This window comes from Quercus suber, unplaced genomic scaffold, assembly GCF_002906115.3.
Source record: "Quercus suber isolate HL8 unplaced genomic scaffold, Cork oak 2.0 scaffold_415, whole genome shotgun sequence".
Lineage (NCBI taxonomy): Eukaryota > Viridiplantae > Streptophyta > Magnoliopsida > Fagales > Fagaceae > Quercus > Quercus suber.
In genome coordinates, this window is record NW_027069866.1 from 584523 (window position 1) to 609239 (window position 24717).

General features: G+C 33.1%; 2 protein-coding genes across 2 annotated transcripts; both read right to left on the reverse strand.

Annotated features, from left to right (window-relative positions):
* Positions 1 to 10860: 10860 nt before the first annotated feature.
* Positions 10861 to 19663, reverse strand: LOC112025216 (uncharacterized). The gene is made up of 5 exons (XM_065761492.1): positions 19065 to 19663; positions 15994 to 16294; positions 15226 to 15274; positions 14624 to 14790; positions 10861 to 13022 (listed from the first exon to the last, which is right to left on the reverse strand). Exons 1-5 carry the CDS (start codon positions 19424 to 19426, stop codon positions 12729 to 12731), a joined length of 1173 nt encoding a protein of 390 aa, XP_065617564.1. The 5' UTR covers positions 19427 to 19663; the 3' UTR covers positions 10861 to 12728.
* A 158-nt stretch (positions 19664 to 19821) lies between these two features.
* Positions 19822 to 20289, reverse strand: LOC136062445 (disease resistance protein RPV1-like). The gene has a single exon (XM_065761473.1). It carries the CDS (start codon positions 20287 to 20289, stop codon positions 19822 to 19824), a length of 468 nt encoding a protein of 155 aa, XP_065617545.1.
* Positions 20290 to 24717: the final 4428 nt, after the last annotated feature.

Sequence of the window (24717 nt, forward strand, 5' to 3'; positions counted from 1 at the left end):
GATTGATTAGATATTTCTCAAAAAAAAAAAAAAAAAGATTGATTAGATAATTCTCCCTCCACTTTATTCAAGTTACAATAAAGTTTTTTTCATCAATTGCCTTCCAGATACGTAACTTGCTAAAAGCATATGAAAATTTAAGAGGTGAATAGTAAAATTACTGTTTGAGCTGCACAAATTACAAATAAGAGCATTACCTGCATTGAGTCACACATGCGGGTTAAGAGTTGTCTAGTTCGAGTTGTGCACTTTGTAAAGGTGTTATGCCATGATATGGATAGCCCTAACGCACTCATGGGTGCCCATGCCATAAGTCCTGCGAGTTTAAGTAGGCTGGGTCAATGATCACACGCGTGAGACCATTTTTTGTTCATAAAAAATATAAATAAATAAATAAAATAACAACATGCAATTCATAAGATTATCAACTGGGTTCAAATTCTTCTTCTTCTTCTTCTAAAAACAAACTGTGTTCAAATTATAACACTGCTTGACTTGCAAAAAAATATCACCCAAAACAAAATTGATGCTACAGTTAGAGTACCGAATTGGACGTGCAGTACAATATTCTTTGTGTTTTGATTCTTAATTTTGAAGGTGATTCTCTATTGGTGATTCTTAATTTTGAACGTAGACTATGAGATTCAAACCTATATCAAAGAAATTTGTGTTTCCTATGTAATTTTTTTTTTGAGAAACCTTTCCTATGTAATTTTGTTGCTTAGGACTTGGGACTTTTTTTTTAATCCGTAGGGATGCTAACTGTTCAGCTTGTTAACATATCTGCTAACTGTTAAGCATATTTTTATATATAAATATTTTGTCAACTTTTCGTGCATTGCACTAATTTGCAATAAATTTGAAAGGATTTATTTGTTGCCATTTTTCATGTTTTGTATATAAAAGAAAATGCAATCGTGAGTTTCAGTTAATTCAACTAATAAAGCCTTTGACGATTGAATAAGATATATCAGATTTAATCCTTGCCTACACCCAATAGTAGCTCAGGATTTTTTTAGGAGGTCAATAAGAAGATAAATCTTAAATAGAAAATGAATCTTGTGGTCTATGATATTTCATTATTACAAATTTGTCTATAGTACTAGAAATAAAATAAAATATAAACTATTAGTTCATTTGACATATAATTTCATAATACAATAAACATAGTAATTATTATTACTAAGAAGAAATCTTGAAAATCATCCATAGTTTTCAAATAAAATAAAATTATTAATTATTATTGCTAAATGAACTTTAATTATCATTGTTCAGAATACTTCTATCTATTAGTTTGTTTTAATTCTTTACAATTCTTGTATTTAACAATTCAACTCAACTTTGACAATTATTGTTCTTTGTAACTATTTTAAGTGCGTTTGGGTTTTAATTATAAGCCAACTTATTACTTCATCTTTTTTTCCTACTATTTGCAGGTCTCATATGATTTCCTACTTATTTTATACTTTAAGCAAAAAGTTAGATAAACTGTTCCCAAATAAAAGCTAAGAAAACTTTTGTTGGGTTAATATTTGTTTTTGTCTTTATTCAGTCATTCTTGGCCTGTACCACACCCCTAATCCCTACTCAACAAATAACAAATTAAAAGCACTTCAGATTCAATAACTAATTTTTATTTTCAAGGTTTTAGATTAAATTAGCTTGTTGTTAGACTCATTTTTTGTTTTGTTTAAAAATGTCAAAACATTAGTAAGAGGATTATATTTAAGGTTATTTTAGTTGTGATTAAAAAAAATTAGGGTCAAAGTGTTCCAATTTTTATTTTAAAGGGTAAAAACAAAATAAATATTTTATATTTTATATATTCTTTCTTGCCAAGTCAGGGGGTTCATTTGAACCCCCGAACCATGGATAGTGCCGCCCATAATTACACCAAAAATTGATTGGTATATTGGTCTGATGATAAAGAGCTATCATCGAAAGCAGACGTTATAAGTTGAAATTCTCTAAAAAAAATTGCAGTCAAATGAAAGAGTTTAAATTTAATAAGAATACGGTGTAAACCCTTATATATTTAAACCATCTATATTCATAGCTTAGCAGGCTTCTCAAAAAAAAAAAAAAATCATAGCTTAGCAATAAATACATTCACATGCAATTCTATTCACAACCTTTCAACATCATATACCGCAAAGGTTGAAATCCTTCTCCCAACTCCACTTACAAACCAAATATTGATGATCTCGAACCACAATTAAGTCCTTCACCTTAATAATTTCTCATTATACTTTCCAATATTTCCCATCTCCTTATTTAGAGACTCAAATTTTTTGTAATCCTAAAAAAATGAAATAAAGAGTAAAAGGCCACGAATCCCAAATATTGTTGGGAAAAGCTTGAAGTACCAATTCCACAACGGTAACAATTGTTGTGGCAAATGGTTTCGTAATCAAACCAGTACGTATATATATATACCATACCATTTACCAAATTCCGTGAATAATTATCACAAGAAGTGTTGTGTTTCCAAGAAAATTCAACTTTTTTGTTCCAATTTCAAATGAACTTCCATTTCGTGTAAATCATCAATCCCTCCCCTAAGTCCCTTAAAAAACCTTCTTGCTTTCAAGTGTCATAGTCAAAAGTAGGGGTGGCAAAATCAACCCAAACCCATTTGCCCACCCAAACCCACCCACTTAAAATAAACCCAAACCCACCCAATTATTAATTGGGTTAAATGGGTATTAACCCAATTAAACCCAATTAACACTAATGTTTATTGGGTTTTAATTGGGTACCCAATTACCCAACCCCAAAACTACTAAAATTACCAAAATACCGCCTCAACCTGCTCAAAATGGGGTTAATGTAAATATGCCCTTATGGATTATCAAAAAAAAAAAAGTTTTTTTTTTTTTTGAGGAAATCAAAATAATAGTTAAATTGGCCTTATGGACACAACAAACCGAGTATGACATTGACAGGGTCGTTTTTCACCGTTTCAGACCCGTTGTTTTCATCCTCAAACGGCTAGTTGGCGTTTTAGTAAACTCACAAAAATTGACTTACCCAAAAGATTCACAAAAATTAGCCGTTGCTTTCGCGATTCGTCTTTGTAATTATGTTGGGCTGATTTATATATAATGACATGCGCAACACAACCAAGTCGATAAGTCAAGCAGCTCACAAAACCTTTTCCTTGGAAATTTGAATATAATTTAGGTTAATCAATTTCCTTGATTGCCTGACGAACGAGCGTCTGTTTAATTTGTCCACGTCTGGTATGAAAAGTTGAAAACTACGTATTAGCCATGTCCCATCACACAAACTTAGGGTTTTCAATTTTTCCAGGGCCTTTGCTTCTATATTATTATTTTTAATTTTGATTAGAAGACTTTCTTTTGATTTATATTTTTTTAATAATATTTCACTTCACTTATTAAATAGCTTTTAGCATATCTCAAAGCATCCAAGTAATTTGAAGTTTGAAGTTTGAACCTTTTTTTATTTTTAAAGGGCTAGAAATTCAATTCCAAGTTTAAATCTTAAATATCTTATTCAACAACAACCATTCTTTATTAATTAAGATAACTGAAATCTCTTAATTTAAACCTTTTGATTTGAGATAAAATTTTGATAGAAGCTTATACTAGATTGAAAAAGTAGTTTTTTGGAGATACAACAAATCATTTTCGAGATTGATGCTCTCACGATAGTAGAAAGTCTGATTGACGGTGAAATGGAGATCTGCAATGGCCACCTTTTTCAAGCATAAATGATATCCTAAACATTTTCAAAATACGGTAGATCAAACACTTTAAAAGGGATTACAAGATGGTTGTCTATGAGTTAGCTCAACTTGTTAGATGTAATGTTACCAATCAAATCTAGAAAGGCGTTTCACCTCCAATGGCGCAACATCTAATCCAACTTGACAATGCCTAGTGTTTCTCTGTTTCTTTGTGTATCGTGACAATTTTGTAATCCAATTTTCAGTTGATTGAAATCAATTTACTATATAAAAAAAAAAAAAAAAAAAGTTGGAGTAGTTTGTCACGGACACAAACTTTGAGTGGGAATTTGGGAAAAATTTTCATATCTTCAAAATCATCCTCCAATGCTTTTTGATAGGCGTCTAATGCGGGTGGGTAACTTCAGGTAGTGTGTGTGTGTGTGTGTGTTTTTTTTTTTTTTTTTTTTTTTTTTTTTTTTTTTAACAATCAAATTAGAGACACAATAATAGTTTACAACATTTTAAAATTAGTCTATCACTTCACACATGAGCCCCACTATAATATGCAATTTAAAATATTTTCATACTAATTAAGATTAAGAAATGTTATGAATTTTTGTTATGTCCCTAGCACGACTTTTTAATGCTAAGAAAAACCCAAAATTCTAGGAATTTTAATACAATATTCTGATTGTAGGGCTTGATTTAGTCAACATGTAGGCATGTAGCCATGCCCAACTTACCAAACACATTTAATAACAATTTAATTTTAAAGATACCATGTAGACTAATATGTTTATACCTTCCCATAATATCCTGCCACATAAATATTTTAAAGTTTCAGTAGTAGAAAGATTCACACACAACTTTACAACAACTCTATTTCATGGCCCGTGGAGGTTGAAACCTCCCTCACATTTCCACCGCCACACTTATAGATTCATTGTCAATGATCCTAGAGTAGGCTTCATCGATGCCTTGTCGCCAAATTTTTATGTTGTTTTGACTAGGGGTGGCAAATGGGCGGGTTTGGGTGGGTTTGGGGTGGGCATAATTGGGTTGGGTATATAAAACTCATTTACCCATTTAAAACTCATTTAACTAATTCCTTATAACCCAAATCCAACCAAACCCAATTATTATGGGTAAACCCTAACCCACCCAATTACCCAATTATCAAAATTACCAAAACGCCACTAAAGTGAAAATGACCAAAGCACTCTTAAATCTTCAAAAATGACCAAAATACCTCAAAACCTGAAAATTACCAAAATACCCCAAACCCAAAAAATGACCAAAATACCTCCAAAATCCAGAAAATGACCAAAATACTCCAAAAATCCAAAAAATGACCAAAATACCCCTGAAAGCCAAAAATTACCAAAATACCCCTAGAACCTAAAAAATGACCAAAATATCCCCAAAACCTTAAAATGACTAAATACCCTCCAAACCTAAAAAATGACCAAAATACCCCTGAACCCAAAAAAATGACCAAAATACCCCCAAAATCCAAAAAATGACCAAAATACCCCCGAGAACCTAAAAAATGACCAAAATACCTCTAGAACCCAAAAAATGACCAAAATACTCCTGAAACCTAAAATTACCAAAATACCCCAAAACCCATAAAATTACCAAAATATCCCAAAACCAAAAATGACGAAAATACCCCCGAAACCTAAAAATTACCAAAATATCCCTGGAACCCAAAAAATGACCAAAATACCCCTGAAACCTAAAAATGATCAAAATACCTCCCAAAACCCATAAAATGACCAAAATACCCCCAAACTTAAAAATGACCAAAATACCCCATAAACCCAAAAAATGTCCAAAATACCTCCAAAACCTAAAAAATACTAAAATACCTCTGAAACCTAAAAAATTGCCAAAATAACCACGAAGCCTAAAAATTCACCAAAATAACCCTGAAAACTAAAAATGACCAAAATACTCCCGAAACTTCAAAAATGGCCAAAATAACCACGAAGTCTAAAAATTGACCAAAATAACCTAGAAACCTGAAAATGACCAAAATACCCCAAAACCTAAAAATGACCAAAATACCCCATAAACCCAAAAAATGTCCAAAATACCTCCAAAACCTATATAAATTACTAAAATACCTCTGAAACCTAAAAAATGGCCAAAATAACCTCGAAGCCTAAAAATTGACCAAAATAACCCTGAAAACTGAAAATGACCAAAATACTCCCGAAACTTCAAAAATGGCCAAAATAACCACGAAGTCTAAAAATTGACCAAAATAACCTAGAAACCTAAAAATGACCAAAATACCCACAAACCTAAAAATGACCAAAATACCCCATAAACCCAAAAAATGTCCAAAATACCTCCAAACCTAAAAAATTACTAAAATACCTCTGAAACCTAAAAAATGGCCAAACTAACCTTGAAGCCTAAAAATTGACCAAAATAACCCTGAAAACTAAAAATGACCAAAATACTCCTGAAACTTCAAAAATGGCTAAAATAACCACGAAGTCTAAAAATTGACAAAAATAACCTAGAAACCTAAAAATGACCAAAATAGCCCATAAACCTAAAAATGACCAAAATACCCCCTAAACCCAAAAAATGTCCAAAATACCTCCAAAACCTAAAAAATTACTAAAATACCTCTGAAACCTAAAAAATGACCAAAATAACCTCGAAGCCTAAAAATTGACCAAAATAACCTTGAAAACTAAAAATGACCAAAATACTCCCGAAACTTCAAAAATGGCCAAAGTAACCACGAAGTCTAAAAATTGACCAAAATAACCTAGAAACCTAAAAATGACCAAAATAGCCCTAAACCTAAAAATGACCAAAATACCCCTAAACCTAAAAAATAATCGATGTACCTTCGAAACCTAAAAATTAACTGAAATACCCCTTGAAACCTAAAAAATGACCAAAATACCCTGAAACCTAAATACAACCAAAATAACCCCTAAACCTTAAAATGACTAAAATATCCTTGAAACCTAAAAAATGACCAAAATCCCGAAACCTGTAAAATGACAAAAAAAAGCCCCTTAAATCTGTAAGTCGATAAAAATACACCCTAAACCTAAAAAATTATCAAAATCCCCTGTAAAACTAAAAAATGACCAAAATACTCCCTAAACATAAAAAATGACCAAAATACCCATAAACCTAAAAAATGACTAAGATACCCCAAACCCCTATTTTGGTAATTTTAGAGGCTTCGAGTGTATTATGTTCATCTTATAGGATTAGTTGTATGTTGGTCATTTTAGATATTTTGAGCGGTATTTTGGTCGTTTTATAGTTTAGAGGTATTTTGGTCGTTTTAGACGTTTCAAGGTATTTTTGGAAATTTTAGAGGTTTCACGTTGTTTGTGGCCATTTTAGCGGTTTTGGTTTATTTGGGTCATTTCAAAGGTTTAGGGGTATTTTCGTCACTTTAGAGGTTTGAAGGGTATTTTGGTCATTTTTTAGGTTTAAGGGGTATTTTGGTCACTTTTTAGATTTAGGGGGTATTTTGGTCATTTTTAGGTTTCGGGGTTATTTTTGTCAATTTTTAGACTTCGGGGTTATTTTGGTCATTTTTTGGTTCCAGGGTTATTTTGATCATTTTTAGGTTTCTAGGTTATTTTGATCAATTTTTAGGCTTTGGGGTTATTTTGGCTAATTTTTAGGTTTCGAGGGTATTTTAATCATTTTTAAGGTTTCGAGGGTATTTTGGTCATTTTTTAGGTTTTAGGGTTATTTGGTTATTTTTTAGACTCCGGGGTTATTTTGGCTATTTTTAGGTTTCGGAGGTATTTTGGTAATTTTTAGGTTTCGGAGGTATTTTGGTAATTTTTAGGTTTCAGGGGTATTTTGGTCATTTTTGGATTTCAGGGGTATTTTGGTCATTTTTAGGTTTCGGCGGTATTTTGGTAATTTTTTTGGTTTTAGGGTATTTTGGTCATTTTTTGGGTTTTAGGGGTATTTTGGTCATTTTTTAGGTTTTGGGGGTATTTTGGTCATTTTTAGGTTTCGGGGATATTTTGGTCATTTTTTGGATTTTAGGGGTATTTTGGTCATTTTTAGGGTTTGAGGGTATTTTGGTTATTTTTGGGTTTCAGGGGTATTTTGGTCATTTTTATGTTTCGAGGTATTTTGGTCATTTTTGGGTTCGGGGGTATTTTGGTCATTTTTTGGATTTTATGGGTATTTTGGTCATTTTAGGTTTCGGGGGTATTTTGGTCTTTTTTGGGTTTCGGGGTATTTTGGTCATTTTTTGGATTTCAAGGGTATTTTGGTCATTTTTAGGTTTTTGAGGTATTTTGGTTATTTTTGGGTTTAGGGGTATTTTGGTCATTTTTTGAGTTTCGGGGGTATTTTGGTCATTTTTTGGATTTCGGGGGTATTTTGGTCATTTTTGGGTTTCGGGGGTATTTTGGTCTTTTTTTTGGTTTCGGGGGTATTTTGGTCATTTTTAGTTTCGGGGGTATTTTGGTCTTTTTTGAGTTCGGGGGTATTTTGGTCATTTTTTGGGTTTCGGGGTATTTTGGTCATTTTTTGGATTTCAAGGGTATTTTGGTCATTTTTAGGTTTTTGAGGTATTTGGTTATGTGTTTTAGGGGTATTTTGGTCATTTTTAGGTTTCGGGGGTATTTTGGTCTTTTTTTGAGTTTCGGGAGTATTTTGGTCATTTTTTGGATTTCAGGGGTATTTTGGTCATTTTTTGGTTTCGGGGGTATTTTGGTCTTTTTTTGAGTTTCGGGGGTATTTGGTCATTTTTAGGTTTCGAGGGTATTTTGGTCTTTTTTTGAGTTTCGAGGGTATTTTGATCATTTTTTGGTTTCGGGGGTATTTTGGTCTTTTTTTGGATTTCGGGGGTATTTTGGTCATTTTTTTGGGTTTATGTGTTATTTTGGTCATTTTTAGTCATTTTTAGGTTTCGGGGGTATTTTGGTCTTTTTTTGGGTTTCGGGGGTATTTTGGTCATTTTTTGGATTTCAGAGGTATTTTGGTCATTTTTAGGTTTCGGGGGTATTTTGGTCTTTTTTTGGGTTTCGGGGGTATTTTGGTCATTTTTTGGATTTCAGGGGTATTTTGGTCATTTTTAGGTTTTGGGGGTATTTTGGTCATTTTTTAGGTTTTAGGGGTATTTTGGTCATTTTTTAGGTTGAGGAGGTATTTTAGTAATTTTAGTAGTTTTAGGGTTGGGTAATTGGGTACCCAATTAAAACCCAATAAACATTAGTGTTAATTGGGTTTAATTGGGTTAATACCCATTTAACCCAACTAATAATTGGGTGGGTTTGGGTTTATTTTAAGTGGGTGGGTTTGGGTGGGCAAATGGGTTTGGGTTGATTTTGCCACCCCTATGTGAAACCAAACCATCACCGAGGAACTTGTTAAGTGGCAGATCCAGAATCACTAAACCAAAGCTCCGACCAACACTTTAGTACAGAAAGTTTTTTCCCCATTTGACACTACAAGGCTGCAGATTGGCACTTCCTGGACCAAAGTGCCGATCAGCCCTGGACACCCCTATTGATTCCAAATTAGCACAGCAGTCTCTGAAGATTAATGACACATGTTGGCAAGCTGGGAACTCAAGTTGGAATTCCAGAATAGGGTCATCTCATGTAACAAGGCAAATTAGTAGAGTTAATTAGAGTAGTTAGTTGTAGCCTATGCATGGATAATTAGCACCCATTTAACACATGTTAAATATGGTGGGAATAACCATCTTTAACATATGCACAGTGTTGGTAAAAGCGTGCTTAAGTGCAAAGTGCGAAGCCCCAAGGCTCCAACACTTTTTGCCTCTAAAGTGATGCACATTCAAAGAAGCTCGCCTTTTTTTTTTAAAGAAATATTTTTCCAAAAAAAAAAACCGAAACCGATTTTTTTTTTTTTTTGCTGAGAACCAAAATTGAATTAAAACTATAGGATCTTGACATTATTAATATAAACCATTGATTTGGCATATTTTTAGTGTAAATTATCCAAAAAAAAATATTTTGAGTGTAACTTGTCCTGAAACCCACAACTCCCCAATTTTTTTCTCTCTTTTTTTCTTTTTTTTTTATTTTTTTTATTTTTTTATTTTTTCTCCTTGAAACAGTAACCCGCCAAGCTTCTTCTTCTTCTTCTTCTTCTTCTTCTTCTTCTTCTTCTATTTTTTCCCTTTTGAATATTTGCTTGGTACCCATTATCATATTGCTATGTCCTGATATTCTTAGCTCATTCATGAAAAAAGTATGACATAATATATATGTGTCGTAGTTGTTTTGTTACTTTAATAGTTGATGTTGAACATGGCACACTATATCTTATAGACTTATAGTCATTAGGTGATTAAATTATTAACTAATATTAGTGATTATTCATGGGGAATTATGGCTATCAGAGATATAACAAAGGATATTACATGGAAGTACTCATATCTAGTTAATCCAAAAAAATAAAAAAATAAATAAAATGACTTGACTTGCATTTTTTGTGTTAAAATTGAAAAAGTAGGGCTTATCTAAATGCTATATGATTTATATGAAATGTTTTATTTCAATTTATATGATAATTTGATTGTTGTATTTCTCATTAATAATTATTTTAATTTTTTTTTTTTAATTAAATGTGCACTTTACTTCAATCAAAGGTGCACTTGCCCTTTGCACCTAGGCTCCAAGAGGTATTTGCGCTTAAGTGCACTCCGCGCTTTTACCATCATTGGTGTTAAATGAACAACCAATAGGAATTGAAGTCCATGTATAAGACACCAATTGTAAAACCCTAAGCTCATTAATTGAATAGTGATGCATTTTGTTAAATATGGGAATAACCAAATTAAGGGCATCCATAGTCGTGAGGTTAAAAATTTAGCTATTTGGCACTATAAAAAGTTACTTTATCTATTTTACTTACTCACTTTACAAAACATGCTGCAGTAGTGAATCTATTTTAGCTTTCAACACAATAAAATAATATAAACATCACAATAAAATAATATATCTACTACAATAAAATAATATATCAACTATAATAAACAACAATTACAACCATCCGCAACTGCTACCGTTGCCACTACCGACACTTCCACCGCCGCTGCCACATGATAGCAAATAATTGTTTAGTGTTAACAAGTGATTTTTTAAACCACAAATTATACTTATACATTTTTTNTTTTTTTTTTTTTTTTTTTTTTTTTTTTTTTTTTTTTGTGATTTTTCTAGTTCTAGATTGACTGCGAGATGCTTCAGACAGATCGATGTTTGCTCTGATACCAAATATGACGCAGGACAACCAGAACAAAACTGAAACAACAATAAAATAAAGGGATATGACCTAAGAGTCAGCACCTAAGCCTGACTTGGAGTCAGCACCAAGCGGGAAAACCACTAGGAGTTAGCACCTAAGGTAGATCTGGAGTCAGCACCAGACCAAACGGCCATTTTTTTTATTCATCAAAATATCAACTATCTTCTCAAGGAGTACAATAGGTTGCTTATAAAGGATTGCTAAACCCTAGTTCTAATTGGCTAAGAAACCTTAATTGCCTTATTACAAAAATAACATTGCTTCCAAATTAAAATACTAATAGCCTAATAAACTACTAGGACCTAAAAAATAAAAATACAATTGACTTGCAAACATAAATAATACTAAATAATAATCTTCTTGTGTCTCCTGCATCAAGTGTACTAAGGGGAAATAAAAAATCAATGAAAATGAATGGACACTTAAGGCAGCCATCCAATCATGGTGCGCAAAACATGAAGTTTAAGCTCCCTGTCCAATCACGAAGGTATTTTCTTCATTTTTCTCTTAAACTCTCTCTCTCTCTCTCTCTCTCTCTCTCTCTCTCACACACACACACACACACACATGTACTAAGGGGAAATAAAAAAATCAATGAAAATGAATGGCCACTTAAGGCAGCCATCCAATCACACATGACATGGTGCGTAAAACATGAAATTTGAGCTCCCTGTCCAATCACAAAGGTATTTTCTTCATTTCTCTCTTAAACTCTCTCTCTCTCTCTCTAACACACACAATTTTTCAACACTCTCATATCCTAATCCCATTCTCTAAGACATCCCACAGAAATACTTGGCACACTCATCCATTCCCAACCCTAGGCTAGTTTCGTCATCAACCCTATTTCTCTAACACTCAAAATCTTAACCCTGAACACCACCTTGATCCTTTCAGTATCCACACATAGATTCTATGTGAGACTGCCAAGGTCTACTTTTGGGCCTTTGGTGTGAGCTTTAGCTTTTTCATTGACTGGGGGGACCAAACTAAGGTATCAAAAGATGATCAATATAAATTTGGAAAAGATGAAGATGACTATCATCAACGTTCAAGAGGGTAAAAATAAAAAAGAAACTTCTGCATGCAACTTCTGTACCTCGTTAAAGACCTAGGCAAAGATAGGTCTCTCATTATCTCAAAAAAGAAGTTCCAATTGTGGTTTGAGGACAGGCTTCCTTATGAGATTTCAGCACATAAACCCAAGAAATTATGCCAATGAGAACTAACTCAAATGGCACCAACTTCCCTTGTAAGAACAAGATTGAGGGTAGGGTCATAGGTTTAAACCACACCTGTGTATGTGTAACTTACCAATAAATAAAATAAATAAATAAACCCAAGAAATAATCCACATCAATGACATCTTACCATTTTTTTTTTTTGGTCATACAGAAACCAACAATAGCTAGGTATTATACCCTACAAAGATGAGTATTACTTTTTTAACAAAACAATTTGCATTAAATAAATATCCACTGAGTGGCTTTATACTCGTAAATTTTATGAGGTGCTTACTAAAAGAGGTCCATGGTTAAAATAATAATTACATACATTATGCAATTACCTTCTAAAGACACTTCCATTTTATAAATCAACAACCAAGTGTGAATCTACCTGGTGCTATAGAAGAATTACATGTCCTGAGATTTAAGTTTATAAGAGGAACTACTCCTTGTGAATTTGATATCTATGTGTCTCTGATGTTCATATAGGATGCAGCATCTATGTTTAAACAGAAGCATTAGAAGGAAAAAGGTTTACTTAAGGTTAACACCAATCCTGAAACTAATAGTGTTGAAAGAAAAATACACTTACGCTCTTTCAGAGTAGTGAAAGCAATCTTTGCTGCATTCATCTCCGCCTGCTTTTTGGTCCTTGCTTCATGTCCTTTAAAAACTTCCCCTTCTATCTCCACAGTTGAAACAAAAATTGGTACATGAACTTCACCGGATCTATTTGTATCATAAACTGGTAGAGAAAACCCTTCTTTTTGAACCAACTCTTGTAGAAGATTTTTGTAGAGACCAGAATTATCCTGAGAAATTGAAAAACCAAGATTAAAAAAAGTGGAAAGAATAACACAGACACAACCCACAGAGAGAGCGAATAGAGATGCACTAGAAGTAGAATAATTAATTCCTAAGGATACAAGAAGTTATATAAATGGCCACAGGAAACAGAAGACTAGCCTCTTTAGCTCCATCTGGCACCAATGATGTCAAAGCGACTTTTGCAGCTGCATTTTCAGCATCCTTCGATGTGGAAAAGAATTCTGGGCTCTCATAGGTCTGTCCATCAACTGTGATCTTACACCTGAAGTGACTAGCATGAGGAGGACCTTCACGTTCACAAGAGTACACAGGTGGACAGAGATTTCTCTTTCCAGCATAGTTTTTTAGCTGGTTCTTGTAAAAATGCTGCATATCTATGACTCATGAAAGAAATTGAAAATGTTAATTCCTGACAATAACATGCCGTGAAACCAAGAATAACATGTTCAAAACATAAGATCAATGTAAGAAACATCAGTAACCATGAACGAAGCCAAGGTAGCACATGATTAGTATTATTATTATTATTTATAAAGAAAAAATCAATTTAAAAAGAGACTGAGGGGGGTCACAAATATTTCACATTTTACCAAGTATTTGCGAGAACTTTATTTTGTCATCACAAATAAGATTTTTTTAGAGGGCTTTTTGGGGTCCGTCTAAAATTCTTGGTCGTTAATAAGCATTTTTCTTGTAGTAACAATAAAAGACAGAAGTGTTGCATATCTGACCAAACACCAATTAAGAGGACAATTCCTCTCTAACCAAACACCAATTATACAATCATACTCAAGAATTACAAGTTCTTTTAACAAATGTCAGGCTAACCAATTGTGATCCCCTCTGACTTAGGAACAATAGCAATGGCCAAAAAACAATTCCAAAAAAAAAAAACCCGGTAAATGTAAACACTGATCAAGGTGACACAAAAGGACAGATGAAAAAACAGAGTAAGACAGACAGAGAAGGATAGAAATGTTTCAGGAAGCGAAGGAAAAAATGGAGATTGTTGTTAACCGCCCCCGTTAACAACAATTTTTTTGGCAGTTTTTGGTAGTAACAACAGTTTTTTTATATACAATATTTGGCAGTTTAAAAAAAGGGAGAACTTTGAGATTTAAACTGTACATTAAATGCAAGAAACTCAAGTCATTAACCAATTATTCATAGCACAACACAAAAACATGAACCAGAGCATTTGCTGATGATGGACAAAAAGTAGAGATAAAGAATGTCAAAGCAAGATCTAAAGCAGCAACAGAACACAGGCTCTCTCTTACATGCTAGCTAGATTCTGAGAACACACTGAGAGAGAGAGAGGGAGCAAACAGAAGACTTAGACAGAAACTTGGGGGAAAAAAAACTTAGATCTTCACTGTGAACAAGAGAGACTAGAGCTACATTTATGAATGCGGCTCTAAAAAAAAATCCAGAACCCTAATATGAAAAAAACCATGGGGATATTACCGCAAGCAACTAAGGCTAGATTAGAGCATGGACTCTGAGTTCACACATGGAGAGGATGGGCAAGATGGTAAATTGGCAACCAAAGTGTAAAGCATAAAATACAGCATCAATGATTTACCGTCTTCTTTTCAACAGACTGCCTTGTTTCTGGATCCAGGTCTGAAAGTTTGCTGGACTCAGGTTCGACCTTCTGAGTATCGATTTCAGGATCACCTTTCACAACAGATTTCCACCACTCCATTTTGTCGTTCTTGGTTAAATGAATAGAGATGGCATTCTGATCCTCTGTAAAATGCCAAATTTATTGGTACATATATAATGAGCAACTCAGAAACTTTATTGATGGATCTTGACAAAAAAAAAAAGCTAGAACATCACACACCCAAACCGTGTACAGACACTCACACGTGCACACATGCAAACAATTTACACATAATTGACAATTTTTTTTATTGGTAAGTTCCACATGCATCCAGTTGGTCTTGAATCCGCAGACTCAACCTCCAACTAGCTCTTACAAGGGAATGAAGTGCCAATTGAGCTAGATCACATTGTCAAATTGATAGGAGTATTGTACACACATACTTTGCGTGAACTAGTCAGAAATTTCCTCTAATTTTTTGCATCCATGCATTTAATCAGCTTCTAATTTTTTTTTAGTATAAAAAAAACAAATGTAAAGTTCCATTAGTTCATGCAGGCATCCATATTATAACATACCTCTGCTCCAGTTACAATCATCAGGCTTGACAGGCCCAAAAAGCTCCCCCTACAAGTAGTTTAAGTACATGAGCCAAGGCAAAAAAAGAGTCCAATATTAGGCAGGGGTGGAGCCAGGGGGGGGTCGAGAGGGGGCACTTGCCCCCCCTGGCCCCACCCAAAAAAACTATTAATATTTACCTAACTTACCTTGATGCATTTGAGGTAAAAAAATAGAACTATTATTAATGAAAAGTTATAAAATGGTAAACAAACAAACAATCAGTTGCTTGCATGAGATAATTGGGAGCATAGTCCACTTTTGCCCTCTTAAAATATAAGCCCATCCTATATTAACATAATCCAATTCTATTATTAAATAAAAATAAATAATAAAAAAAACCAAACAAACAAACGGATACCTTGATGCGTGTCTAACTTATAACCCCATATTGTTTGATTTTTCTACTCTCTTTCTTTGGTAACTTTTTAAGTGCATTTCTTGTATTGTAGTATAAATAAATGGTTAATAAATAGGATGGCTTTTCAAAAATAAGTTTGCATGTTAAGCTAAAATAAATAGACCTATAACATATAGCTGTACAAAAACATTGATCTCAAATATTGTATGTATATGTTCGCTTGCATGTGTATAAATGTCATTGTCAAATGTAATTTTTGCCCCCTCTCAAGTTAGATTCTAGCTCCGCCACTGATATTAGGAATAAAGAGACAATATGTTGTACACAAGTTTTACCACCTAAAAAACAAGCCTACAAGCAGACATACATCAATTATTGGAGGCTGGCCCTTAAGTCCAACTTTCAGATGGTTCTTTTTTATCTCGCATACAACAGACCTTGATTTAGTTCCAGTTGGCACTGGGACATTTAAAGTGACCTCTTCAAGTGTCTGGGTCCAGGAGTAGTTCTCCAGATCAAGGCCAGATGAAGCATCATTGTGCGGGATGGTAGCTGAAGAGTGTTGACCAGAAGCATCATTCTGACGAAGGGATGGTGCGGTAGATGATTTCTCATTTAGTTTTTTCAAAATCTCCTCAACAATTTCCTCTATAAACTCTGACTCTGGGCTGCAATTGGAAGTGTAACCGCAGTTATATTTTTTATAAGAATAGAAGTTAGTGAACCAACAGATCATACAATAAGAGGAAATGAGCCATGAAAATAGAATGATCTAATTGGTTATTCATTGAAATTTAATTGATTAACAGTATTTCCATGGCAATGAACGAACTAATTCAAAGTAACAGCTATAGGTAATAACTATTTAAAAAAAATGATTTGATTGTAGTTTTAAAATTTCTTAATATATTATGAAAACCCAATTAATTAAACATTCAATACATTTAAGTATATTTATTTTCTTGGTAGTGTTTTTACTTTTTATGTAAAATAGCAAATTAAATTATATTTTAATTAAAATTTAATATACATACAAAGGTAATATGTTTGTCTTAACATTTGATAATATCAAATTATAGAAAAATCTTGATAAATTAAAAATTAAAAATAAAAATTCAAGATTATAAGATCAATATGAAAATATGGGTGTTTACAATATAAATAGTAAAAACCTAAAACTAAAAAATATTGGCTTTGAATTGAAAAGGAAATCAACTACTATAGAACAGAGCATTCTCATCATCCAAATACATCCACAACAATTTGTGATTAGAAGCAGTACGTCTTATCTAAGTGGTGAACTTGTACCGATAGAAATCAGAGCACCCCGTCCCCAATCGCAACCCCTCTATCCAAACGGACCCATACTCTATGATCATCCAATCTATTGTTACATCAAATAAAAGGCAGCCTTATAATACCTAAGTCTCTGAATCCACACCACTCTAGATTGTCTAGAAACTATTCTAGTTATCTTTCCAATCAATCCATATCCACCCTTACTTGTCCCCTTGCCATTGTAATTTCGTTAAAATCTCCAATTCAAACCCATGAGGGATTTATTGTTGACCGAGGTTAAGAGCAACACCTAGAATTTTCTTAGTTGCTAGTTTTGGGGACTCCATAAAATGTAGTGGAACGCTAAGTGTTATCAAATCTCGAGTTTACCACTATGTCAATGTGATTCTAAGTAAAGCTTCTTATTGAGAGATTGAATTCATTTTCCAGAAAAGGAGCCAAGCTACCACCTCTGTTTCTACGTGGAACCACAAACACGTTTGCATATTGCACCCTACACTGAACTCTTTCAAGATAAGTCATTTGACCTCATCACCATCAAGAATACAATCAAGGGATCTTTATTTCTCACTATATATCCTTGTGAGCTCGTGAACTGTATGTGGGTCCTATGCCCATGGCAATTCCAGCTTAGGCAATTCATGGATGCCTATAGGACTAGAAATTAACCAACCATCACATATAAATCTCCAATATTTTTATGAGCCTTCACGCAACGCTGCTGTTCTCTTTGTAATTTGTCCATCTTCTACTACAATAGGAAACCATTTTTGCTCAAAATCATCCATCACTACCTTGCTGCCAATATCTTTATACCAACACACCACACTCCAACTTATACGTAATCAAGCAAAGCCTTCTCCTTCCTACAATGCCACATGAAGAGAAACAATCCCCACCCAAGCACCCACTAAGGAGGAACATTGGTTCTACGAAAGGCTATGGTTTGGTGCTAACAACATCTAATCTAGAGAGAGACTCATCCTGTGATGCCATTTTATCAATTTGGTAAGTTTCCTCAAAAAAGGAAAAAAAAAAAAACAATTTGGTAATAAAAAAAAATAGAGAATGATAATCGTTAATAATGTATTTGTACTTAAAATTGTACAAAAGTAACAAAACTAGTAAGTAATCACGTCTAAATATGAAATATGATAGTTATGATAGTTATTAATAGGTATTTGTTATGATTTTGTTTGCATATAAAACTATAAATTCTTGCATTGGGAATCTTTTATTATTATGTTTGTATATGAAACTAAGGCTATCCAACCACACAAAAAACCGACCAAACCCGAGCCAACCGCTGCTTGACCTAATTACTCCGGGGAGTTAGTTGCAGATCTCTTCCCCTAAAACTCGAAAAACTGGAAGCGAACAATTGAACAAGAGTTTTCTAGTGAGATTTGCCAATCTGGCAAGACCTTATCAAATCTAGCGAAATCTCATTGATTTTTTTAGCCAATTTTTGCCACTATGACGTGGACCAAACCGACTACCACCAATTGAAGGCCTGATTCGATCAATCTCTTTAGTTGGCAACATGTTGAGATATCTTCCACCTGATCAGCTTGGGTTGGGTGCAAGTTGAGCCCAAACCTGATCCGACCTGAGTCATGGATAACCTTATATGAAACTATATATTCTATGTTTAAAAATATATGATAGAATTTAAATTTTATATATACATATATATATATATATATATATATATTAAAATAATGATGTGAAACTTTATGAGGCCTCCAAAACTAATCAGACATAATTTCAGAAGGTTAACCATAATTCTTAAGTATATTACTAATTAGGAATCCATGCAATTCACGAGAAAGTCTAATATGATATAATTTTTAGAATATTTTATTTTATTTTTGTCTAAATATGAAATTTAATAATTATGGTAGTTATTAATAGACATTTATTATAATTCTTTTTTAGGCTTATTAATAGACATTTAATATAAATTTATCATAAAAGAGTTCAACATTATACAAGTATAAATTGTGAAGTCTTAAAAGCATATATAACACAATATTATTATGACAAACAAAAATCAAATAAATTTTGTCTTTATATATCATAGACTATAGATATATATATATATATTAAAAAAAATCATATATGTACATATTATATTACCGATTTGCTTTCAAATGAAAGCCTGCCAAGTTTGCAGCCTCTTCAAAATTTCCCTTTTGTTCTCGCACCTCTGATGGAGACACGCCATAGAAAATAGGAAACACCTTTTGATTTAGCCCCCTATTGCATTCCATGATTTTCGCCAGCTCATCTAGGCACCGATCTGAAGTAGCATAGCTTTTCGAGAACACCACAATTGCCATCCTTGATGTCTCAATTGCCTCCATCAGTTCGGTCCGATTAAATTCCCCTCTACACGCACAAATCTTTTTACGATCTAAAGCGGCAAAGAGATGGCAGGTAAAGCTTGTGTAGGTATCATCCCCACAAAAACTAACGAAGACATCATACTTATAATTCATGCTGAGGTCGATGAGGATGGAGCACAGGAAGGAGTCATGATTGCAAAGACAAAGACCAGTGCGTGTAGTTTATGATGAAGGAAGATAATCGGAAATTGGCATCATGAAAACCCGAAGGATTGTTTATCAAAGAAAAACACAAGGATTGGGTCTAGTTTTCTAGTTTTCCACTACCCATTTGTTTTGTTATTCCATAAACAAGAGAGAAATTTGAAGAGGCTTGTTCCATTTACGATTCCACGAAAAAGAAAAAAAAGCAAAAAAGAAAAGGGAATGTTTTTTCCTTTTGTGAAAGTAGGGCCTAACTCTTTCCGTTTTTTGAACTCTTTCAGTTTTCAAGAGTTTTTTTTCTTAATAAGAAAAAAAAAAAAAAAAATCAAATGTAGATATAATATTTACCGATTTGGTTCCAAATGCAAGCCTGCCAAGTTTGCGGCCTCCATCAGTGCAGCTCTCCAACTGTTCCTCTTGTCTTCAGCGCCATTTGGGAGCTCGGCAAAATTCCCCTTCAGTTCTAGCACCTCGGGTTGAGACACATGGTAGAAAATAGGGAGCACCCTTTGATTGAACACCCTTTTGCATTCCATGATCTTCACCAACTCATCCAAGCACCAATATGAAGTAGCATACGTTTTTGAGAACACCACAACTGCAATCCTTGATGTCTCAATTGCCTTTGACAACTCTGGCCCAATCTTTTCCCCTCTAGGGAGGTTTTTGTCAACTTTATAGGCATCAATCTTTTTGCGGTCTAAAGCGGCAAAGAGATGGCTGGTGAATCCTGTGCGGCTATCTGCCCCACGAAAACTAACGAAAACCTCATATTCATATGTTGATGAGGATGGAGCAAAGGAAGGAGCCATGGTTGCAACACACAGACCAAATTGAGGTAATACACATGCGCCGGCCAAAATTCAAACAGTAAAGCAGCAAAAACTGGTTGTCTCTTTTTTTGGGTTTCTCTCTTCTTCTTCTTTTTTGGTTTCCATGTTCTTTGTCTTCCTCTTTTTTCGAAAACCGGAAGAGTTGGGTCCTACTTTCACAAAAGAAGGAAAAAGCTTTTTTTTTTTTTTGGTGGAATCGTAAAACACATTGTTATTGATTCCTTGAAAATTTCGTACCAGTCACTTCACTGGCACAAAGAACCCCTTGTTCCACCTCGGGTTGAATTCCGGTTGATATGGGGCCGTTCTGGCCATTCCGGTCGATTTTGGTGAGTTTCGGCTGGTATACCAATTCCAGCCGGTATTGAAATCAAATCCAATCAACCCATCTTGTCACAGCACTGGTCACCCAAAGAAACGCATCTCATCACAGCAGTCTTCTTTTTCTTCTTCTTTAGTTTTTCTGTGCGTTTCATCCTCTGCAACTTTCTTTCTACTTCTTGTGGCTATTTTCTGCCCGGTTCAACTTTTTATTGTGCCTAGTTTCGTTTTTTGTAATATTATTTTTACTCTTGTGAGGCTTCACGTGTGACTAGCCTGACTAGTATTTGAAAGGGCAGCTGTAATTCTGCTTTTTATGTTGCCTTGTTAGAGCATTCACATCAGCATGTTTATTTTACACATCTATTTTTATATTAAAAATCTACTTTTCCTATTTTACACGTTCACTTTTACAAAACACCCACATCAATTCATTTATTTTACAAGATATTTCAATAAAATATTCATTATACTCTATTTTTTTATTATTTCTCTTTACCTACCTGCCTTAAATACCCGCTCTCTCTCTCTCTCTACCATTTTCAGATTTCTTTTACGCTCTCACTCTCTCTCTCTAAGCAAGTGTATCTCTGTTGATTTGTCTGGATGTGTTTATGTGTGGATGTGGTTGTGTGCGTCTTAGGAAAAAGAGGAAGATGAGATACTAAGTTTGTTGAGCCGGAGAAGAGAGAGAAAAAAACGAGCGAACGGAAATGATTAAAATATTCTTTACACAAGCTACAGTAACCGTGTATATTTACACGGTTACTGTAGCTCGTGTAAAGAAATACACACTTTTATACAATTTTAGAAGAGCTGATGGAGTGCATTTTTGAGCAAAAATGTGTAAAAACTGAGGTTTACATGATTTTACATGATTTTAAAAACACTGATGCGAATGCTCTTAGCCCCTGTCCTCCTCCATTCCGTGTTGTCATCTAACTTTTTTATAAATATTTCAGCTTTTATTTATTTTTTATCTTTCATTATTTATATACATTTTAATCTTATAATATTTTAAAAAATTGTTAATATTTATAATTTAGGAAGCTGAAAAATGGGAAAATTTGAAAAAGTAGTCAATAGGAAGTTTCTTAGAAGCTCACTTGTGTACAATTGCCTAAAATGTGAGTTTTATTTACAGGGTGACTTTTTTAGTGGATTGCATAAAGGTCAAAACATTGCAGTTTGGTGTTAGTTGAGTTCGGGTGAGAGAAGCAGTTAAAACTTGCATGCAATCATGCACAACTCCTTAGTAATTCTTTGTTTTGTAAAATAAATAATTGCTTTATTATGTTTAAGTTTATTGATATATGTAGCACTTACAATCTTTAAATAGCTTATTTTTTGGGATTCATGTTATAATTTTTCACTTATTTCAATGTGAGGTTTACACTTTTTGATAAATCAATAATTGCACATTTAGAACCACTAATACGACCAAAAGTATCATAAAGTTTCTCCAAAAAAATGAACAAATTCACACTCGAGTATATGATTTCAATGTTATTTTGGTGTTATGTTCCTTACTCGTTGATAGCAAAATTTTATCCTGAAAAATATAAAAACAACCTTATTAAGGAGAGAGAAGGGGGGAAGTTAGAAAAAAATTAGTAGAGAATTTTATTTTATTTTTTTAAAAAATAAATAATTGATTATCCTATCCAATTTGTATCTATACTTCTATACAATTATTTATGGGGCTTCTCCTGTTTGGATTTTTCAATTTTGATGCTCAAAATACCCTCAAATTTACCAGTTTATAAAGCTTTACTAGTAGGGTTAGACATGTAAAATTACTAATTTAAAAATTCCTAAATTTTAGATAAATTTGAAAAAAACATTACCTACAAAATAAGAACACTCCCACTAACCCACTTATTGTAACACACATTTCTAATATTTTATTCTTAAAAAAAAAAACCTCACGTCCAGTAAAAAAAAGAAAAACACAACTAAATAGTCACGTTTCTAATACTTTATTCTAAAAAAAATAAAAAATAAAACCTCACGCTTAGTAAAAAAATAAAAATAAAACAACTAAATAGAGATTAAGAGCAGTTTAAATTGTCTCTATATATTAAAAAAATTCAAAAAGTTAGTTATTGTCTTTTTTGTTATGCTACTCAAACTTCCAGAGATGAATTTGATTTTTGACTCTTGAGGGATTGGGTTAAACCTATTTGGGTCAAGCAATTTTGAAGAGTTTCATCATCAATGATAATTTCTTACCTCTTACAATATACCAAAGTGACAAGTCCTGTCCAGTAGAAATCATGATAGTACATTGCCACAAGTTGTTTATATACAATGTGAAGAGCCAAGAGTTGAGGAGCAATGTGGTTAAACTTAAAGAATAAGGATTAATAGATGCATCCTCTCTTCCTCATTTTTCCAAGTTCACTTTTATCAATAGACATGTTTGTTGGAACTAATAATAATGTTATTAAGCTCACTCTTAGTTCTTTTATGATTCATTTGGATAGAGGTGTGTAAGAGAGAATTTTGGATTTCAATTTTCTGTTTAGGTAACTTGTATAGAGCATAGAGGTTTTTTTAAATTTTTTTTTTTTATTAATGATCTTTTTGGATGGATATGAGCTCTATAAAGAGTAAATACTGGTCGCAAACCCTCATAATGCGTGTGAAAAAATGTAATATAAATATTTTATATAAAAATATAATGTAAAATTGTAAATTAAATAGTGCGTGTCATTTAAAAATAATTTCTATTTTTATAAGTTTTATGTAATAAAACATATAATATATTTTGGATTCAATAACAATATATAGTAATGTGTGTGTGTATAACATAATTTAATAAAAAGATTTATTAAATTTACAAGCACATCTTTGCTTTACTTGTTTTCTAGGGTTTCCAAGCCCCATCCTCTAGAAAATTTACAAGCACATCTTATATTTAGAAGGCTAACAAGTGTTGATAGATTACACTAAATAGTCAATAATAGAATAATGTACAATTTATGAGAATGAAGTTATAAGAAACCTTGCCCAAATGGCATCACTAACAAGTGTGTATAAATTACACTAGTGTGCATTTTGCAAACACAGAAAAATGCAAGTTTTTTGGGCTTTGTAAGCTTATTTTGGCAAGCCCACACCAAAAAGAAACCCCTTTTCTCTCTCCTTTGCTATAGTACTTTCAACAAATATGCAAACAGAAAAGCTCATCGAAACACACTCTAAATAGTTAATGATACAATGATGTATGCAATATTGACAATGAAGCTACTTTTAATGACAAGATATGAAACACCATAGTTTAACTCTATAGCAATCCATAAATCACAGAAGTAAGAACCAAGAAGAATTGAGATTGAAACCTTGTCCGCAAGGCATCGTTCGCAGTAATACAAGGGCCGAAACTCATTGAATTCTCTTCGACTGAAACGAATAACAAAAATTCAAATTATAAAAACTAAGAACACCACCAATCACATAAAGAAACTAACTAAATCAATTTTTAATAAAAAAAAAAACACCCAAACAAATAAAATAAAAAAAGTAAATTTATAGGGTGCCACTTACAATGGTGAGGGGTTTGATACATTTGCTTTTACAAAAGCCAAATTGCACAGCATCTGCAACAACAATAGAGAGTTTAGCAACTAATCAATCCACTAATGGTTAATGGGTCTAATCAAAATTTTGATTTTGAAGTTAAAGACAGTGATATTGATCCAAATTAAGCATAATCAATGGCGTGAAAACCCCAAAAAAAGAAAAAGGAAAATGCAAACGAATTCACAGTGTGAACATGGAGATCTAACAAAGTGGTGGTTGAGTTGAAATCTCAATTCAATACAGTGTTTGAAATCGTAGAACAAGTGGAAAAACCAAAGTGAAATAAAGGGTAAAAATGAAATCTTGAAAATGGGAAAAAGAAGAAAAGATTAGAAAGATGATTGATTTACTAGTGAGATGAAGATGAGTACTTGAAGAGAATGAAAGCTTGGGAATGGTTTTCACCAGCTTCCATTATATACAGAGAGAGAGAGAGAGAGAGAGAGAGAGAGAGTGTGTGTGTGTGTGTGTGTGTGTGTGTGTGTGTGTGTGTGTGTGTGT

Bases quoted from the DNA above. Each gene is read 5' to 3' on its own strand.
- LOC136062445 (XM_065761473.1), bottom strand. From the start codon at position 20,289: ATGGCTCCTTCCTTTGCTCCATCCTCATCAACATATGAATATGAGGTT.
- LOC112025216 (XM_065761492.1), bottom strand. From the start codon at position 19,426: ATGAATTATAAGTATGATGTCTTCGTTAGTTTTTGTGGGGATGATACC. The intron at 14,791-15,225 runs GTATGTTATAAT...GGCATTTTACAG, and splicing joins TGATTGTAACTGGAGCAGAG to AGGATCAGAATGCCATCTCT. The intron at 13,023-14,623 runs GTAAATCATTGA...TCAATTTCTCAG, and splicing joins AGTCTGTTGAAAAGAAGACG to GATAATTCTGGTCTCTACAA.